The sequence below is a fragment of the Pelobates fuscus genome, chromosome 3 (genome assembly GCF_036172605.1).
Source record: "Pelobates fuscus isolate aPelFus1 chromosome 3, aPelFus1.pri, whole genome shotgun sequence".
In the NCBI taxonomy this organism is placed as follows: domain Eukaryota; kingdom Metazoa; phylum Chordata; class Amphibia; order Anura; family Pelobatidae; genus Pelobates; species Pelobates fuscus.
The window spans coordinates 346656877-346671525 of record NC_086319.1 but is presented as its reverse complement, the minus strand read 5'-3'; the positions used below and the strand labels follow the sequence as shown (position 1 = coordinate 346671525).

At 42.4% G+C, this 14649-nt stretch overlaps 1 protein-coding gene across 5 annotated transcripts in view; it reads left to right on the top strand.

The window, feature by feature from the left end:
* APBA2 (amyloid beta precursor protein binding family A member 2) overlaps positions 1–14649 on the top strand; it is a 431382-nt gene that overhangs the window by 261372 nt on the left and 155361 nt on the right. For 4 of the 5 annotated variants that reach the window (XM_063449150.1, XM_063449148.1, XM_063449149.1 and 1 more), the window contains exon 4: positions 4652–4732. The exons of the other annotated variant lie outside the window; for it this stretch is intronic. In XM_063449150.1, coding sequence (XP_063305220.1) covers positions 4652–4732 — 81 coding nt within the window. The remainder of the gene's footprint in view (positions 1–4651; positions 4733–14649) is intronic. 5 annotated transcript variants of the gene reach the window in all.

Here is a 14649-nt window from a genome sequence, read left to right as displayed (position 1 = left end):
AAGTATATGCGTCAAAGTTAAGGCATAGTCATAAATAGTGCAGCAGTCAGGCAACTAAGTAAGCAGAATTAAACAACCGTAACAGCGTATATATTGACTCAAGAAAGTACTTATTATTTTACCTTGAGAGCATGGTGACTTTATTCCCTATTTAACATATATACAAATATACATACACATATACATATACACACATATACACATATATACATATATATATACATACACACACACTCATATAAAACAAATGCCAAAACAAACACAAATAAAACATTTTGTAAAAGCATCTCGAAAGTAAGCCATGAATATCACAACTTATAATTAATAAGAACTAAATAGCCTAAAAGAGCACAAGAACATAATCACCTGTTAATGTAAGTCATACGAACCGACCTGTCATACGCATTAGTTATCTAATTAAAACAGTTTACATAAATTATACCCCCATCTGACAGCAGAATTTCAACCAATTGATACTTGTAACAATGTTGTGAACGCGATTTGAGAAAAAATGCCATTTGTATGAATGTAAAACTCTAGGTAGCCGGATGACTAAACGCAGAGAAGGAGATTTTAACGAATGAACATGTAAGCTGAACATTGCTTTGTATAGCCGAAATGAGTTACAATTTTCAAAGCTTTAATACAAAATATATACTAGGAGGTCAACCGTACCTTCAAGGTGTTGTTGGCATTGCACCGACTTGCGGTAAACGGGAGAATATTTATTTACCGTATTGAAGTGAATGCATATCTTCAATCACTAGATAACACTTAAAATTGTCATAAACAAAGCACAAGCTCGCGCAGAGAAACTGATTGTTTCGCCTAGGGAACCTTTAAGAAACTCTGTGTCATAACGTTAATGAGATGAACAAGACTGAATACGCCCAAATTACTTTACATTAACTTGTGTTACCAGACCTATTTAGGGTGGCTCGAAGCCTAAATGAATCCCCATAAACACACTAGAAAGATGACCGATTACCTGTCAAGAATAATGTGGAAGTTGCACATCTGTTATAAAGATCGTTTACATGGAATGCTCTTCGCAACATTTGCTCATTAAAGTAATGACCTAATAACAACTGGGTACGGAGAGCAAACACAGAGTAATTTGCGTGAAGTATTGGGAGGAAAGTGAACGGGCGACAGAGAACTGTTGTATGTAGTTTAAAAGAAAAAGTTGAATGGCGAGAATAGCCCGAACGTGGCCATTCTCGCCGGTTACCTGGTGTACGTTAGTCTCTGAGTTTGGGAGCGTCTGTGCGAACAGAGGTTGGCGGGAAGCCGCAAGGAACGACGGAACCGGAAGCGCGCCGCCGAGGACCCGGAAGCTGTGCTGGCGAGAGGGAGACGAGCAAGCCAGAACTTCGAAACGGCGACGATAGTTAAGCTGGGATTTACTCGGGTTTAAATAGGAAAAATTAACCCCTCCCACAACTTCAGGCATATTGCCTTCCATATATATATATATATATATATATAGATATATATATATATATATCTATATATATATATATATACACATACACACATATATACATACACACATACACACACACACACACACACACACATACATATATATATATAGTCACTTTACTTTTGCTTTGCTATACCATACCACCCTCACATTGCAGCCATAGACACAAACACACTAATTCATGAACACATGTACATATTCTGATACACAAGCATACTGATTCACAGAGACACACACACTGACAAATACAGACATTCAGTCACAATGTGTATCTAGCTGTGTATATTTCTGAGTGTGCCTGGCATTGTCTACCTGCGTCCGGTGACCGGAGGAGAGGGGGACAGAGAAGGCAGGCGGCGAGGGAGCTGTTCTTGCATCCTCTCACTCCTCCCTCGCGCTCCCTCTGTGATGCAGGGAGCCGGAATATGACATCATTCCGGCCCCAGCATACTAAATTGCGCGCTGGAGGAGTGAGGAGCTTCCCCACACTGGACCCCAGGGAGGTAGGGAGGCTGGATGGGCCTCAAAAAATAAAAATGTTTGAGTCTGTGTGTCAGTGAGTGTGTGACTGTTTGACTGTTAGTGTGTGTGTGTGTGTCTGTCAGTGAGTGAATGTATGTCTGTTAGCGAGTTTCTGTGTGTGTATGTATGTGTGTGTGTGTGTGTGTGTCAGTGGGTGAGTGTATGTCTGTTAGTGAGTGTCTGTCTATCTGTGTGTATGTCAGTGAGTGAGTGTATGTCTGTCAGTGAGTGTCTGTGTGTGTGTGTCTGTCAGTAAGTGAGTGTATGCCTGTCAGTGAGTGTGTGTTATGTGTGTCTGTCAGTGAGTGAGTGTATGTCTGTCAGTGAATGAGTGTATGTCTGTTAGTGAGTTTCTGTGTGTGTGTGTGTGTGTCAGTCAGTGAGTGAGTGTATGTGTGTCAGTGAGTGAGTATGTCTGCCAGTGAGTGAGTGACATGAGGCAAAATGAGTCTTGCCTAAGGCGGCAGAAATCCTTGCACCGGCCCTGTGCACATGTGTGTGCATAGGTACAGTAATATATGTATAGGGTGCATGTATGCGTGTGCATGTGTGTATAAAGGGTGTATATGCATATAGTGTGTCCACAAGGGGTATATGTATAGGGCTATAGTGTATGTGTATAGGGTATACAATGTGTATTTATAGCAGATACAGAGTAGTATGTGTATAGAGTGTGAGCACACATGGGAGGCGCAGTGTGTGTTAATTTTAAAGGTGGTATAGAGTGTGTGTAGTTTGTGAATGCAGGGAATGAAGTGTATGTTTATAGGAGCTATACAGAGTGTGTAGTGTGTGTTTATAGAGGCTGTAGAGTGTATAGTGTGCTTGTGTGTGTAAGTGTTGTGGGTGTAGTGTGTAAATAGGGGGTATAGAGTGTGTGTAGTATGTTTGTGTGTGTAGTAAGGCTTTAGACAAGCAAGCTACCACTGGCCACCAACTGTCAGTAAGGCTTTAGACAAGCAAGCTACCACTGGCCACCAACTGTCAGTAAGGCTTGAGAACGATCTACTGAAGTTCCGCCGGAGCTTAAAAACAGCTTTATTTGCTCAGGCGTACGGGATGACATGAAAATTTTTAACTTGGTCCAAATGCATGTGATTATAATGCTGTTGTTTGCTGGATATTGTTTTGTCTGTTTTTTATTGCTGGTATGCGCATCGAGACCCTATGGGTAATAAGACTGCGTTTCTTAAGAATTTTTAATAAATAAATAAATAAATAAATCTATACACCTATACAAATACCCTATACCCCTACACACACACACACTACACCCCCTGTGCACACAATACACTATACACACTTTACATATATGCATACACTATACCCCTATACACACACATGCACACTAAGCCCCCAAGTTACAAACATTATCGTGTTTATACATATAGGGGGTATAGAGTGTGTGTAGTGTTTGTGTATGTAAGTGCAGGGGGTGTAGTGTGTGTATAGAGGAGGTAGGATAGGTGCTGATATAATTAACTTAATTACCTTGCAGAGTGAGAGTGGGCATACTGATTCCTGGTGGTCCAGTTATTTGGTCTGTACCTCTGCAGGGTACATACCATGTCTGTCCCTCTCGCGAGCGCCAATTGTCAGAGCATTGCTGTGGTAACCCCAGGCAATGCTCTCACAAGATCGGAGCCCGTGAGAGGAAGAGAAAGAGGCTGACCTGCATGCTACCCACAGGTTGCGTGGCAACCTTTACCTGTAATGTCAGCTCCCCTTCTGACCCTTGAAAGTACAGAGCTCCCTTTTTGGGCCAGTACTGCACTGCACAGCCGACAGGGGAGATCATGGTATTGTGACAAACTGCCTTGGTTATTGTGACTGTATGAGTTACTAGAGAGTATTGCAGGTAAGTAGCCATTGAATGCAAATACCACAGAACAAAAGAGATGGATAGCTAATTGAAAAGTACTGTGCTATCTTTTCTTCACATTGTCTGAACAATGTCATATATGTTTGATTTCCTGTAATACAAGGAACTTAAAGGAACACTATGGCGTTAGGAATACAAACCTGTATTTGTAATGCTATATGCCCCTGTCCATGCTCTACACAAGTCTCCCAGTTTGCATAAAATTATTTAAAATACAGGTTTTTCTTACTTTTTGCCTGCCCTTCCTACACACTGATTACCTCTCCACCTCCCACACAATGGCCCAGTTCAATGCTCCTCATAGAAGCATTGTGAACCTAATGCGGATGTGCAGCGACTGCCAGGCATGCATTCAAACTCCCCTTTCAGGAAAGTATTGAATCGATGCCGACCTATGGGGGCTTCTGCATCAGGTGACAACGTTTTATTTGGTCAGTGTAACGCAAGCACCTCTTGTGGCTGTCATACTGACATCCACTAGAGATGGACCTAACCCTGTAATGTAAACATTGGGGGCTTATGAAAATCTGCAAAAGGACAAGGACACTGCACCCAGACCCACTTCATTAAGATGAAGTGGTTTGGGTGACTAGAGTATCCCTTTAAAGCAGAACAAATTTAAAAGGATTGATTTTCATTTTCTCAGATTTACTGTGTAAATACATTAAATAAAATGTAGGTTATAGGTTCAAGCACACTAATAAAAACCCATGTGGCTTTATGTTTGTCTGATAAAATATATCATTTCTTCCCTCCTGTAGGTTTGTAATAGTGTTGAACAGCCCAGAAAGCAGCAGCGCTCTGACCTCAATGGTCCATCTGAAAATAACAATGTGCCTGAGGTAAGCTGAGTTCTAGAACACAAAGTTTTACACTCTGACCTCCTACGTTTGTTCTGGAAAAACACATTGTTGCATGAAATGTTATTTCTGCAGCTCGGTCTACACAGGGTGATCGTGATGAGGTTCCTTCAATCAGAAAAGCAGTGTAGTAGAAGATGAGAACTCCTGTGCTTCCAAAGGGCTGGTGTTAAAATATACAGAAGAGTGACTTAGATTAAATGGCAACGACGTAACTATCTTGATATACTTGCAATAAAATATTGATTGAATAGCCACTATTGACTGTACTACCATAGTGCATCTGTCTTACATACCACAAGATTAATTAATTTAAAGAAGTGCAGACATTATCATAGGGAAGATGCAAACTTTAAAAAAAAAAAAAAACACTCCAAACACCATAGTCAAGCATGTTGTTGTGGTTATGGTGCTATTGTCAGCTGACCTCTTTTGGCAAACGATGTAAGCCCTGTGCTGCATAAATGTAGAACTAACTGCCTGTTCAAGAAAATAATAAATTGGGTTATAGATGATTATTGGCATTTATATTCCGCCAACATATTCCACAGAGCTTTACAATTATTGAAAATATATATTTGAGAGGTGAAGAAGGCCTTGCTCAAACAAAGTTAGAATTTATGAGGATGTAAGGTAGGGCTGATATGTATCATTAGGAGTCTTGACCAGGTAAACTTACTACAACCAGCCAATAGTGAATATATATATACACACACACACACACACACACACACACATATATATATATATATATATAAATATAAATAAGATATAAACACTGATCAGCCACAGCAATAGAACCAACTGCCTAATATCATGTAGGCCCCCCTTGTGCTGTCGAAACAACTTTGATTCATTGAGGCATGATATACTAATATCTTGGTGCCAGGTAACACAGGACATGTTCACAGATCTTGTGGAGTCCATGCCTTGATGCATCAGAGACGTTTTGGCAGCAAAGGCCAACCTACACATTATTAGGCAGATAGTTTTAATGTTGTGGCAGATCAGTGTATATATATTTTATTCTGGATTCAGTGTGTGAGCTAACACCAAATACACCTGACCTGAACATTTACTGAAATTATGCAGTCTCCCAAGAATGGTATACAATTATCCTTATGATATTATTTTATTTTGAATGGTAATAGCATGCTATGGGGTTTACAGATAGTGACAAATTAGTTTGGCAGAACAAAACAAAACGTAGAGAAACAGTTATGTTCACGATGGTAAACAGTACATGTGAAAAGTTCCTGTTTTTTTTCCCCCCATTTTCATAAAGAGTTTACTCATGTTCCCAATAATTAAAGGGACACTTCCCTGCCCAAATACAAAATAAATATAAATCACTGTTTATTAGGTATACCCCAAGTGAAAACTTGCATGCATTTATATATGTCATTTTTTTCATTGGAGTTAGATCTAAAAACAGCTTGCAAAGGCTGCAGATCTCATGCCTTCTACCTTTGCAAGCCCTCCTTTTCTAGCCCCGCCCATAATTTACGTGACTGTCCACAGACTGCCCAATGCAGCTCAGTGAGAAGTCTGTGCTAGGCAGGTGCTCTGAGCAATTGCTGCCCCTTGAGTTCAGTGCAAGTAAGCTATGCAAACCAGGAAGTAACAGGACATATTGTCTGCTTGAAAAGTGTCCATTTCTATTGATATCTGCATTTTTTTGCAAAATGAAAAAAAGAACACACTCTTCACACATAAAGCTTTTCAGAAAGCTAAAGTGCTTTAGGTGTCTGGAGTGTCCCTTTAAACATTCACAGGTCATAGTGATATATTCATAAGCATCAGTGCATGGATATTTAAAACAGCAGGGGCATTTTCTGGCCACAATAAGTGATACATAAAATTCTAGGTAGTCTTTGGCAATTAGATTATTTCTTGATTCAAGACGTTGATAATATCACATAAATTAATTACCATTGATCTTAATATTTAGACTTGTGCACTGAGTTAAAATTTGGCGTTGCCAAATTATTTTCTCTGAAAAAAATACAAATTAGTTTGGTTACCCCAAACGTTTGCCTATGTGGCAGTTCAGCTCATCTGAATATCCAAACCAAAAGGGTGCAAAAATGGCCACAAAAATGTCACAAAATTCTTGTTGTACGATATCCCAAAATTAACCCTGTTGTAAAATATATAATGAATTCTTATTTCTCATCCCAAAATATGTAGCATATTAATGGATTTACTGATATGGAATCTTATTTGTCTCTTGTCTCTCCTAAACATAGTGTATAGTTTAGAGAAGTAACATCCCGCTCAGATTGTATTACCTTACCTTGTTTTGTGTCCTCTGAAATCACTGACACGTGATATGTAAAACCCATCACATAATCATTAATAAACAGATTAAAGAGCAGCAGGTCCAAAAAAGGAATTGCTATTATTTACCACGTTTGTCAACACTTTCCATTAACAGCTACTTTATGCAATGTCTCTTCAAATCATTTTTCATTCAAAGACGAGCAATCATATAAATCTAAACAAATTTCAACTTCTAAACTAATATTTGTGTTGAAAGTAGACATCTTCAAAACATCCCCTTTCTATAATTGTACAGTGCTATGGAATATGTTGGTGCTATATAAAAGTTAATATTAATAATTAAACTGTGTTGATTTGCACTAATGACATTGGCATTAAAAATTAATTCTTGAATCTTGTCCTGTAGTAACCTTTTTATAACAATAATATTTTGCAGATTGAGATAATTCAAAACCTTTTGCATTTTAGGTTTTAAAAAAGAGTTAGTGTTAGAAGTGTACAAATTAAAAGTAAATGGTAACATTTATGGCAACAAAATAATTGATTGCTCTTTATAGAAATGGAAAACTTGCATGACGATATTGGCCAGCCTGCTCACTTGATGGATATTAAATTTCACTGCCAGTCTGTATGCAGTGATATGACTTAAAGAATAGTCCTTGGTGGTGATGTTTCATGTAATAGAAGGAATAATTAAAAATGTTGTTTTCAATATCGGAGGGAACCAACAGGAACAACACAGGAAGTGACAGGAAGTGGGCTTATCCAAGTCTGTGTATTTCATGCTACAAGCGTTTCCACATCAAATTTAGAAAACATGCAATCAAGCCTACATTAAGACAATGCATGTATAAAAATATTTAGGTCAGTAACGAAAAACAGGAAAATGCAAATACAGATGATCCTTACTTACCAACCGGATTCTGTTCTTACAACTCAGTCGTAAAACAAATTAGTCGGTAAGTGGGGATGCTCTAGAGAGCAGGTCTATGTTCGGGGGAACTCCCCAAAAACATAGACCAGCTCATTAGCACAGGGAATCCCTTTAATCTATGTTCTGGGAAAATTTGCTGGGCATGGACCAGCTCACTAGTGCTGGGAATCCTGCAAATCTATGTTTGGGGGAAATTCCCCTGAACATAGACCAGCTCTCTAACGTGGGTTATCTCTCAAATGCCTGCGCTAGAAAGCTTGTTGTAAGTCCATGCAGTCGTTGTGCAGGTAAGTCGCTAAGTGAAGACTACCTGTAGTTTAAACAATTTTAGATTAATCATATATAATCAGTAAACTTGATATATGTTTATCAAACATTAAATCAGTTAACATTACTTACAATCATAATTATAACTTGTTTTATGTTTTTTTTTTTTTAAGGCTAATACAATTTTATCTAGTAATAGCAGGCTAGTTTGCATATGTTCCAAAATAAATGGTAATTGTGATTTGAAGGATCAGCTTCATCCCTTATATAGATTTTGCTCCGTCATATTAAGGAAATGTTTGCAAATTTATTGGGAGGTACAAAAAAATTTGGTCAATTGGAAGTATGATTTATTGCTTATAGGGAAGAACGCTTCTCAGTGACAAACGTGTGAAGCAACCTTATCTTTTTCTTTTTTGATTTGTAACATTTTTCACTATGGCTGTTTTTGTTGGTGACACACTTTATGCATACTTTTAAATCAAGAGAAATAATGATTTTGTATTTTTACTATGTCTTCTATTTGCCTTTAGGAGGACTGGATTGCCTATTTTTTTTTTTTTTTTGCCTGTTTGCAAAATAAATGAAATTACGTCATACAGTTTTAGTCCCTAAACCAGTTACTAAACTTTTACATTTTAAGTCAAAGTAAAACAAGTTGGTTTGTAGACTGTTTCGAGTTCATCAATTTTGGCAGACAATTTACCATTTCAATAGTGCTAGACGTTAAACGTCCCTGTGCTCAGTTCTCCTGTTGGAACATTGTTAGTGATTAAACCACATGTGATTTTACTCACTTGAGTTCTCGTAATTTTGCTGGTGATTAAGTACCACTGTGAGCATTTTCAACCCAGTTGTCTCATGACAGTGCCGGAGATTTTTATTGTGAATCTATGAACATGATGAATCCATCCATTTTATGAAACTGCTGGAGATTAATCACACTGTAAGCATGCTCAATTCAGGTTTGTCCTTTTGGCTCTGCTTGAGATTAAATTACAAACATTAATATTTCATATATCCTAGCTGGAAACTTTTTAAAAAGCTCTTTCAGTGGCAATTTGGCCTTGTTGTTGCTCACCTTGGCTCATTTCTAGATGTCTTTATTGAGGCAATGTATAAAACACACTAAGAACAATCATAACATAGAGTTGTCTTAACACACGTTATATGACAGGTGAACATAATACAAAGGAAATGTAAAGCCACAATGCCAGTTCCATCCATTAATCTTTTGATGACAAGCTTACAGTGTGCAGTTCTGGAATATATATTTTGGGATTAAATTCGTGTTTAAAAATATAGGTAAAATTCTAGAATCCATGCCATCAAGGATAGGAGCCACATCTATGACTACTAAATTTGGATCTACTTGTCGGTTGTGTGTGTGTGTTTTTCATACATTAAAGAAAAAGATTTAGAGAGTGCTTAAAGCGGCACTGTCATGCCGAACTTACCTTTCCTCAATCTCTTCCTCTTCTCCCCCTCTCTCAGGATCTGTTCTTCTTTTCTTCCTGTCTTCTTTAGTTTTCTTTAAAACCATAAGACAAAGTAGGGACTCTTTGTCTTATGGGATTCCTCCGCTTGACCAGCTCTGACCAGCGGAGGAGCAAAGTGTGCTTCATTTCCGCTGGTCAGAGCAATTTTCCCATGCTCCCTAGCTTTCCTCCCTGTTCCCACAATGCTTCCTGTCAGTATTGCCGAACGTCCTGTCACTTAGACAGAACGCCGGCAAAACTGCCGAATTGCATCCTAACAGAATGAGCACTGTTTCTCCATTGGTGTTAGGATGCAATTCGGTACTTTGTTTGTATCGGAATTTCATTCTAATTAATGAAACTCCGATCCTATTCATTGCCGCGGCTGCATCTTGCAGCCGCTTAGTAGATAACTCCCTAATTCCCACGGTATCAGGGAGCTATCTACTAAAAGGCTAAAATACCTGAATTGGTCTTTCAGCCAACTTTACTAATACTAAGTAAAGATTACTTAGTATTAGTAAATAATATGCCCCTACTCGCTATACCGCGAGTAGGGGCATGTCTAGTAAGCAGTGAGCAGCCTGTGGCTGCTCACTGTAAAAAAAAAAAAAAACAAAACAAAAAAAAAACTAATAAACACCCCCCCTCCCCTGCGCGGGGGTTAAAGATGGGGGGGGGGGACCTCCTGTCTTCCCTCCTGGCCCCCACCCCTGCGCGGTGGGTGCCCTAATAAAACAATAAGGGGGGGGACCTACTGTCCTCCCCCCCGGCCCCCACCCCTGAGCGGTGGGTGGGGGCCCTAATAAAACAATAAGGGGGGGGACCTATTGTCCTCCCCCCTGGCCCCCACCCCTGAGCGGTGGGTGGGGGCCCTAATAAAACAATAAGGGGGGGGACCTATTGTCCTCCCCCCCCTGGCCCCCACCCCTGCGCGGTGGGTGGGAGCCCTAATAAAAACAATAAGGGGGGGGGACCTACTGTCCTCCCCCCTGGCCCCCACCCCTGAGCGGTGGGTGGGGGCCCTAATAAAACAATAAGGGGGGGGGACCTATTGTCCTCCCCCCCCCTGGCCCCCACCCCTGCGCGGTGGGTGGGGGCCCTAATAAAAACAATAAGGGGGGGGGACCTACTGTCCTCCCCCCCGGCCCCCACCCCTGAGCGGTGGGTGGGGGCCCTAACAATAAGGGGGGGGACCTATTGTCCTCCCCCCTGGCCCCCACCCCTGAGCGGTGGGTGGGGGCCCTAATAAAACAATAAGGGGGGGGGGACCTATTGTCCTCCCCCCCCTGGCCCCCACCCCTGCGCGGTGGGTGGGGGCCCTAATAAAAACAATAAGGGGGGGGGACCTACTGTCCTCCCCCCCGGCCCCCACCCCTGCGCGGTGGGTGGGGGCCCTAAATGAACCCCCCCCCCATCAAGGTGACTAGGGGTCCCAAGCCCCTAGTCACCCCCCACCCAAAACATTCTATCCCCTACCTACCCCCCTCACCCTAAAAATAGTGAGGGGGGAATAAAATAACTAACCTGTAAAAAAAAAAAAAAATTAAACTTGCCATTTGACGTCTTCTTTTTTCTAAATTCTTCTTACTTCAGCCCCCCAAAAGGCCAAATAAAAATCCATAAACCCGTCGCACTTTAAAAAAAACCAAAAAAAAAAAACCGAGCGCAAACAAAAATTAATCCATCTTCACCCATGGAGGGCACGCCGCGTACTGAGCTCCGCAGGGCGGGTCAAGGCTTATAAAGCCTTGCCCCGCCCTGCAATTAGGCTTAGAACACAATGATTGGTTGGTTTAAGCCAATCAGAGTGCTCTGTGTCATTTTACACAGCGTGGGAAAATTCAAAAGAACTTTCCCACGCTGTGTAAAATGACAGATCACTGTGATTGGATGGTTTTCAAGCCATCCAATCACAGTGCTCTGTGTCATTTTACAAGCGTGGGAAAATTCCAAAGAACTTTCCCACGCTTGTAAAATGACACAAAGCACTGTGATTGGATGGATTTCAAACCATCCAATCACAGTGCTCTGTGTCATTTTACAAGCGTGGGAAAGTTCTTTGGAATTTTCCCACGCTTGTAAAATGACACAGAGCACTGTGATTGGATGGCTTGAAAACCATCCAATCACAGTGATCTGTCATTTTACACAGCGTGGGAAAGTTCTTTTGAATTTTCCCACGCTGTGTAAAATGACACAGAGCACTCTGATTGGCTTAAACCAACCAATCATTGTGTTCTAAGCCTAATTGCAGGGTGGGGCAAGGCTTTATAAGCCTTGACCCGCCCTGCGGAGCTCAGTACGCGGCGTGCCCTCCATGGGTGAAGATGGATTAATTTTTGTTTGCGCTCGTTTTTTTTTTTTTTTTTTTTTAAAGTGCGACGGGTTTATGGATTTTTATTTGGCCTTTTGGGGGGCTGAAGTAAGAAGAATTTAGAAAAAAGAAGACGTCAAATGGTAAGTTTAATTTTTTTTTTTTTTACAGGTTAGTTATTTTATTCCCCCCTCACTATTTTTAGGGTGAGGGGGGTAGGTAGGGGATAGAATGTTTTGGGTGGGGGGTGACTAGGGGCTTGGGACCCCTAGTCACCTTGATGGGGGGGGTCATTTAGGGCCCCCACCCACCGCGCAAGGGTGGGGGCCAGGGGGGGAGGACAGTAGGTCCCCCCCCTTATTGTTTTATTAGGGCCCCCACCCACCGCGCAGGGGTGGGGGCCAGGGGGGGAGGACAGTAGGTCCCCCCCCTTATTGTTTTATTAGGGCCCCCACCCACCGCGCAGGGGTGGGGGCCAGGGGGGGAGGACAGTAGGTCCCCCCCCTTATTGTTTTATTAGGGCCCCCACCCACCGCGCAGGGGTGGGGGCCGGGGGGGAGGACAATAGGTCCCCCCCCCTTATTGTTTTATTAGGGCCCCCACCCACCGCGCAGGGGGGGAGGACAGTAGGTCCCCCCCCTTATTGTTTTATTAGGGCCCCCACCCACCGCGCAGGGGTGGGGGCCAGGGGGGGAGGACAGTAGGTCCCCCCCCTTATTGTTTTATTAGGGCCCCCACCCACCGCGCAGGGGTGGGGGCCGGGGGGGAGGACAATAGGTCCCCCCCCTTATTGTTTTATTAGGGCCCCCACCCACCGCGCAGGGGTGGGGGCCAGGGGGGGAGGACAATAGGTCCCCCCCTTATTGTTTTATTAGGGCCCCCACCCACCGCTCAGGGGTGGGGGCCGGGGGGGAGGACAGAAGGTCCCCCCCCCTTATTGTTTTATTAGGGCCCCCACCCACCGCGCAGGGGTGGGGGCCGGGGGGGAGGACAATAGGTCCCCCCCCCTTATTGTTTTATTAGGGCCCCCACCCACCGCGCAGGGGTGGGGGCCGGGGGGGAGAACAATAGGTCCCCCCCCTTATTGTTTTATTAGGGCCCCCACCCACCGCTCAGGGGTGGGGGCCGGGGGGGAGGACAGAAGGTCCCCCCCTTATTGTTTTATTAGGGCCCCCACCCACCGCGCAGGGGTGGGGGCCGGGGGGGGGGACAGTAGGTCCCCCCCTTATTACCATTTTTTTTTTTTTTACAGTGAGCAGCCACAGGCTGCTCACTGTTTAGTGGACATGCCCCTACTCGCGGTATAGCGAGTAGGGGCATTGGGGAGATTTTAATCTCCCTTGTGCTATTATGGGGGTCATATTGACCCCCATAGAGTGAGGGGGGGACATGGGGGGCTTAGGAAGTGGCGAGGAGCACTGCTCCCTGCCGCTTCTATAGTTACATATTACAAGGAGGGAGCTGCACGCCGGTAGCTCCCTCCTTGTAATAAACTGAACGAACAAACTAACACTGATACACAGTGTTAGTTTGTTCGTCTGATTTTTTCTATTCATTCATTCGTCTGTCTGATGAATAAATGAATAGGTGAAATTCCCGTTCGCATGTCCAGGTGTTTCACTGGGCATGTGCGGGAATCTCACAGTCTGTGTAGTGTGGGTAGATGACGTGTCCCACAGGGACTTCACCTACCCACACAAAGATGGCGGCGCCCTGAATATAGATCGGGGCAGAAGATAAAGAATTAAAAAGAGGTAATGTGGGGGGCTTAGGGGCATTTGGGGGTGACTAGGGGGTCGATTGGATGTAGTGGAGGCGGGAGGGGGGTTAAATAAAAAACGGGATTCGGCATGACAGTGCCATATGCTTTTTTATTTGTTTTCTCTGCAAACTGTTTCTATTTGTATTACCCTTTCTGCAGCTAATTTGATTTGATCAAACTGAACCGCGAACTGTGATTCGATAGAAAGCGTGATCATTTTGCAAACTGTGCCCCTGATAGAACCAATTTATACTGTATTTACTAACTAAAACATATTTAGAAAATGATGTATTCCCCAGTGAACCATTGGTATCAGGAAAGCAGAAACTTTTTTTTCCTTACACCTAGAGGATTGGTTTCAATGACAATCATTTTCAGCTTTCACAAGTTGTTCGGTTTGGGCAATAGCAATCAATAATATTGATAATCCAGCCATTACAAAAGTGACTTCACTGCGTATAGGCAAGCATTGTCAGCCATTCATGTAGAGCCCGTAAACGTAATTTTTTTTGGCATGTCTAATAGTGTTAGAAAGGTACCTATTTTGATTGGCAGTCGTTATCATGTTAAGCAAAAACAAAAACACGTTTCTGACGACATCACAATACGACAGAATTTGCAAATCAGCAGTGTACATTCCTTGTTAGTTCTTATCTGAAATCATCTTGTTCTGCAAGAGTCTGGTTTGTGAAAAGCTTATTATCAACTCCTCAAAACTAGATTATTAGCTAAAAAAAGAACATACTATTAGCCCAGAAGTGACTTGAGGTCAACCAACATGGATAACATGCCTTGAACTGTGAACTAATGCCACATACATGATAATCAATGACGACATGTCATTCAACTTATATCTAC